We start from the raw sequence: 7,500 nt of genomic DNA on the forward strand, positions 1-7,500 counted from the left end.
TTTCAGGGTGATGCTCCCATCCAACCATCCTATCGATCGTACACCCATGCGAACATCATAGTTGGTTCAGGTGATGCTCCCATCCAACGACATCCCTATCGGATCGTACAACCCATGCGAAACATCATAGGTATAGGATTCAAGGGTGATGCTCCCATCCAACGACATCCCTATCGGATCGTACAACCCATGCGAACATCATAGGTATAGTATTCAAGGGTTGATGCTCCCATCCAACGACATCCCTATCGGATCGTACAACCATGCGAACATCATAGGTATAGGATTCAAGGATGCTCCAACAACATCGGATCGTACAACTGCAACACCATAGGTACGATTCAAGGGTAGCTCCATCCAACGAATCCTATCGGATCGTACAACCCATGCGAACATCATAGGTATAACGATTCAAGGGTGATGCTCCCATCCAACGACATCCCTATCGGATCGTACAACCCATGAGAACACCATAGGTATACGATTCAAGGGTGATGCTCCCATCCAACGACATCCCTATCGGATCGTACACCCATCGAAACACCATAGGTATACGATTCAAGGGTGATGCTCCCATCCAACGACATCCCTATCGGATCGTACAACCCATGAGAACACCATAGGTATACGATTCAAGGGTGATGCTCCCATCCAACGACATCCCTATCGGATCGTACACCCCATGCGAACATCATAGGTATAGATTCAAGGGTGATGCTCCCATCCAACGACATCCCTATCGGATCGTACACCCATGCGAACATCATAGGTATATGATTCAAGGGTGATGCTCCCATCCAACGACATCACTATCGGATCGTACACCCATGCGAACATCATAGGTATATGATTCAAGGGTGATGCTCCCATCCAACGACATCCTATCGGATCGTACAACCCATGCGAACATCATAGGTATATGATTCAAGGTGATGCTCCCATCCAACGACATCCCTATCGGATCGTACACCCATGCGAACATCATAGGTATATGATTCAAGGGTGATGCTCCCATCCAACGACATCCTATCGGATCGTACACCCATGCGAACATCATAGGTATATGATTCAAGGGTGATGCTCCCATCCAACGACATCACTATCGGATCGTACAACCCATGCGAACATCATAGGTATATGATTCAAGGGTGATGCTCCCATCCAACGACATCACTATCGGATCGTACAACCCATGCGAACATCATAGGTATAGATTCAAGGGTGATGCTCCCATCCAACGACATCCTATCGGATCGTACAACCATGCGAACATCATAGGTATAGATTCAAGGGTGATGCTCCCATCCAACGACATCACTATCGGATCGTACAACCCATGCGAACATCATAGGTATATGATTCAAGGGTGATGCTCCCATCCAACGACATCACTATCGGATCGTACAACCCATGCGAACATCATAGGTATATGATTCAAGGGTGATGCTCCCATCCAACGACATCCTATCGGATCGTACACCCATGCGAACATCATAGGTATATGATTCAAGGGTGATGCTCCCATCCAACGACATACCTATCGGATCGTACAACCCATGCGAACATCATAGGTATAGATTCAAGGGTGATGCTCCCATCCAACGACATCACTATCGGATCGTACAACCCATGCGAACATCATAGGTATAGATTCAAGGGTGATGCTCCCATCCAACGACATCACTATCGGATCGTACAACCCATGCGAACATCATAGGTAATATGATTCAAGGGTGATGCTCCCATCCAACGACATCCCTATCGGATCGTACACCCATGCGAACATCATAGGTATACTGATTCAAGGGTGATGCTCCCATCCAACGACATCACTATCGGATCGTACACCCATGCGAACATCATAGGTATAGATTCAAGGGTGATGCTCCCATCCAACGACATCACTATCGGATCGTACACCCATGCGAACATCATAGGTATATGATTCAAGGGTGATGCTCCCATCCAACGACATCACTATCGGATCGTACACCCATGCGAACATATAGGTATATGATTCAAGGGTGATGCTCCCATCCAACGACATCACTATCGGATCGTACACCATGCGAACATCATAGGTATATGATTCAAGGGTGATGCTCCATCCAACGACATCACTATCGGATCGTACACCCATGCGAACATCATAGGTATATGATTCAAGGGTGATGCTCCCATCCACGACATCACTATCGGATCGTACACCCATGCGAACATCATAGGTATAGATTCAAGGGTGATGCTCCCATCCAACGACATCCTATCGGATCGACACCCATGCGAACATCATAGGTATTGATTCAGGGTGATGCTCCCATCAACGACATCCTATCGATGTACACCCATGCGAACTCATAGGTATTGATTCAGGGTGATGCTCCATCCAACGACTCCCTATGGATCGTACACCATGCGAACTCATAGGTATAGATTCAAGGGTGATGCTCCATCCACGACATCCCTATCGGATCGTACACCATGCGAACATCATAGGTATAGATTCAAGGGTGTGCTCCCATCCAACGACATCCTATCGGATCGTACACCATGCGAACATCTAGGTATGATTCAAGGTGATGCTCCCATCCAACGACATCCTATCGGATCGTACACCCATGCGAACATCATAGGTATAGGATTCAAGGGTGATGCTCCCATCCAACGACATCCCTATCGGATCGTACACCCATGCGAACATCATAGGTATAGATTCAAGGGTGATGCTCCCATCCAACGACATCCTATCGGATCGTACAACCCATGCGAACATCATAGGTATATGATTCAAGGGTGATGCTCCCATCCAACGACATCACTATCGGATCGTACAACCCATGCGAACATCATAGGTATATGATTCAAGGGTGATGCTCCCATCCAACGACATCACTATCGGATCGTACAACCCATGCGAACATCATAGGTATATGATTCAAGGGTGATGCTCCCATCCAACGACATCCTATCGATCGTACAACCCATGCGAACATCATAGGTATATGATTCAAGGGTGATGCTCCCATCCAACGACATCACTATCGGATCGTACAACCCATGCGAACATCATAGGTATACGATTCAAGGGTGATGCTCCCATCCAACGACATCACTATCGGATCGTACAACCCATGCGAACATCATAGGTATATGATTCAAGGGTGATGCTCCCATCCAACGACATCCCTATCGGATCGTACAACCCATGCGAACATCATAGGTATATGATTCAAGGGTGATGCTCCCATCCAACGACATCACTATCGGATCGTACAACCCATGCGAACATCATAGGTATAGGATTCAAGGGTGATGCTCCCATCCAACGACATCCCTATCGGATCGTACAACCCATGCGAACATCATAGGTATAGGATTCAAGGGTGATGCTCCCATCCAACGACATCCCTATCGGATATTACAACCCATGCGAACATCATAGGTATACGATTCAAGGGTGATGCTCCCATCCAACGACATCCCTATCGGATCGTACAACCCATGCGAACATCATAGGTATAGGATTCAAGGGTGATGCTCCCATCCAACGACATCCCTATCGGATCGTACAACCCATGAGAACACCATAGGTATACGATTCAAGGGTGATGCTCCCATCCAACGACATCCCTATCGGATCGTACACCCATGCGAACATCATAGGTATACGATTCAAGGGTGATGCTCCCATCCAACGACATCCCTATCGGATCGTACAACCCATGAGAACACCATAGGTATACGATTCAAGGGTGATGCTCCCATCCAACGACATCCCTATCGGATCGTACACCCATGAGAACACCATAGGTATACGATTCAAGGGTGATGCTCCCATCCAACGACATCCCTATCGGATCGTACAACCCATGAGAACACCATAGGTATACGATTCAAGGGTGATGCTCCCATCCAACGACATCACTATCGGATTGTACACCCCATGAGAACACCATAGGTATACGATTCAAGGGTGATGCTCCCATCCAACCACCCGCAATGTAGTTCTCAGAACTTTGAGGTGGAAAAGGTAGAATGAAATGTAAACATTATCGATCGAAATCGGAAAAGCTTTTACTTCGCGGAAATTTTGACCCTCTAAAAATAGAATTTGAGAATGTCCGTCTCTTCTTAACTCACTCAACCCTAACACCGACTTTATCCGTAGTATACCCGGGTTACTTTTACCCCGTGTCTATTTATTACATTTTTCTGAGACAAATTATAGGCGTAGCATCAAAGCTAATGTTTTTAATGTTTACATGTTAATGGTATTGAATACAACACGCTCATTTTAAATACATTGTTTCCAATTTTTTTAAAGTTGTAAAAATTTCTAGGATTGAGTGAGTTAACCAACCGCACATTTGTTTCGAAAAAAAAACGTCTTCTTATGAGTTTGTTATTATGTTATTATTAGTAGTAGTAATCTTCGTAGTCTGAATGACGCTAGCTGAGAATTGTGTGATTCAGTCATGGTCGATGAGTATAACTGCTCTCTCCATCCAATTTGTTAATTAATTGTTTCCATTGGTCATGGTCCTGGGCCAGAGTTTTGAGGCTGTCAAGATCTTGTTGCGACTTTAGTACGGAGGGCACTGCAGTATTTCTTAGTTCTTCAGGGATTAATTCGGCCTCATCTGAATCCAGAAATTTCTGATATGTAGAGAGATCCTGGCAACAAACATGTCGGGAGACCACCAACATCCCTGAACCAGGATCTCTCTTCATTATGTTATTTCACATGTGAAATAGAGATATAGATAGCTTGCGCTTGGCTAAGAAGATCACAACATTGCCATCCGGAAGTATAACCCGACCAACACACAATACTATATTAAGTAACCTTGAACGTTTTTGTCTGGATAATACAGTTTTGTGAGAATTACCCATAAACGTGGCCAATGGCAAAAAAGAATAACAAAGACATGAGTTACGCCAATTTCGTTCTATCTATAAATGCAAATAGATTTGAATAGATAGTATGCGCTTGGCTAAGAAGCTCATAACATTGCCACCCGGAAGTATAACGGACCAACACACAAAACTGTGTTTATCCATGAACGTTTATAGTCAGGTTAATACAGTTTAGTGAGCATTACTCATAAACGCGGATGGCAAAAAACAATAACAAAGACCTGTGTGACGTCAACTAAGAACTATCTATAGATAAAATGCGCTTGGCCAAGGAGTTCACAACATTGCCATCCGGAAGTATAACAGACCAACACACAAACTCTGTGTAACCATGAACTTTTATAGTCTGGTTCATACAGTTTAGTGAGAACAGCTCACAAACGCGGATAGCAAAAACAATAACAAAGGCCTGAGTGACGTCATCTGCATACTATCTATCGATAGAACGAAGAGGACGTCACCCATGTCTTTGTTATTGTTTTTTTTTTCCATCCACGTTTACGAGTAATGCTCACTAAACTGTATTAACCCGACTATAAACGTTTATGGATACACACAGTTTTGTGTGTTGGTCCGTTATACTTCCGGATGGCAATGTTGTGAGCTTCTTAGCCAAGAGCATACTATCTATAGGGGCGAAGTTGTCGCTGAATGTAAGAAAACAGATAAAATGGATGTTTCCGGTTTTCCCCTTTATCAACAAAACAGGATGAATGAAACACTATAGACGAATGGGATAATGTGATAGTGGCTTTGTTAAGATGAATGCACATCTACTTAACAACGCCACTACCTCAATATCTCATTCACCTATAGTGTTTCATTCATCCTGTTTTGTTGATAAAGGAGGAAAACCCGAAACGACCATTTTATCTGTTTTCGTACATTAAATTAAAGCTTACATTCAATTTCACATCGTTAGTTCAAGACTTAGGGATGATTAGAAAGTTCTCAAATTGCACCCACAATTTTCGTAAATCTATGAATATTTCATAGTAGTACTCAGGTTTACACATATTTTTTTCAGGCAGACTTGCAAATTAATTTGGTCTTTCAGCACCTAGCAGCAGACCACGATTCAATTATCTCCCCCTGCCTTCCACGTCCATTCAATTCGCACCGATTCCATGACCACGAATAGCACTGGCCAATTGGACAACAATCCGGATCCAATTCTATTGCATATTATTATTAACTAGTTAAACGCCGTCCTCTGGAAAAATACGTATTTTAAAATAAGAACTTGGCTAGAAAACTCATCGTACTTCAAATATCGATCGATTTAAATGACAACTCATCATGGCATAAAAAAACCCCAAACTCTCAAAACCTGAGATTTCCAGGAAGTCTTAGCGAGGTCCCAGGTTTGACAGTTTTAGCCGGGATTAGGGTCATTGATATTTGAAGGACGAGTTTTCTGGCCAATTTTTTTTTTTACAAACATCTTTTTCCAGAGTAAGTCAATTCACTGGCCAAACCCGCACGCCCCGCCAGTTAACCGCAATCAAGTTGAAGGCGTTTGTTTGTTTTTTTTTTTTTCAAGTTCATTTGAAGAAGGAAATGAAAACATAGGCAATTTAAGAGAGAGACAGAGAGAGAGAGAGAGAGAGAGAGAGAGAGAGAGAGAGAGAGAGAGCGAGCGAGAGATTGATAGAGAGAGAGAGTTAATGAAATAAAATATAAACACAAACACACAAAAAAACAATATATATATATATATATACACATATATATTCACATATATATATATATATATATATATATATATATATATATATATATATATATATATGTATATATATATATATATATAGTTAAAGAGAGACGAGAGAGCGAGAGAGTAAACAAAAGAAACTGAGAGACAAAGAGATTACTGAAATGAAAGTAAACATAAACCAAAAGATAAAGACAACCACCCCCCCCCCCCACCCAAAAAAAAGCAAAAAAAAAAAAGCAACAAACAAAACACGAATGCCTTTGTTATTACTCACGTCTTTAGGTTTCTCGTACGGTTGTATAGGACGCCATAAATCCAGGGGTTTTCGTAAATCCAAATTCTTCAAGGGAATAACCACGTGACCCACGCACTCGTCCTGACTGAACTGGTCGTACTCGAAGAACATCACCTCAAGGGCGAAGATATCCGACTGCTCGGAGGTCAGCTCGAATATAAACTCCTCCTCGAACTCCGGGTTGAGCGTCTTTCGATGGATCCGGCTTTGGGCGGAAGTCCGCTGGTCGGGAAGCAGCGTGAGTTTGCAGTACGGGTTGGCAGTCCCGTTGAGGTCACGGGGTGAGAGGTTATGGGCTCGAACCAGGTTGACTGTGAGGATGGAGGTCTCTGCGTTGTGCTCTAGACAGATGTGGACTGTACCCTGGGCCTCTTCTTCGATGGACGTGACGCTTGCTTGCCTGACCAACTGAAAATAAAGGGGAAAAAAGGGATTTATATATAGGACGTAAACAAATAAAAGCACTGAACTTTCGAAAGGAAAGCCAAACTACGGGTACAGACTGGCGAAATGAGGACAAAGAAACAATTGTTTTTTGCAAAAAAATACGTGAGTGAACTTATATATTTTT

General features: G+C 43.2%; 1 protein-coding gene across 1 annotated transcript in view; it reads right to left on the reverse strand.

The window, feature by feature from the left end:
* LOC144980306 (uncharacterized) overlaps positions 1-7,500 on the reverse strand; it is a gene marked incomplete at its 5' end in the record, with an annotated part of 234,081 nt that overhangs the window by 18,000 nt on the left and 208,581 nt on the right. Inside the window, one exon of the mRNA XM_078927963.1 lies at positions 6,909-7,337. Within this exon, the coding sequence (XP_078784089.1) occupies positions 6,909-7,337 (429 nt within the window). The remainder of the gene's footprint in view (positions 1-6,908; positions 7,338-7,500) is intronic.

This window comes from Berghia stephanieae, chromosome 9 (assembly GCF_034508935.2).
Source record: "Berghia stephanieae isolate SIO BIC M18660-M18661 chromosome 9, UCSD_Bste_1.3, whole genome shotgun sequence".
NCBI classification, from domain to species: Eukaryota; Metazoa; Mollusca; class Gastropoda; order Nudibranchia; family Aeolidiidae; genus Berghia; species Berghia stephanieae.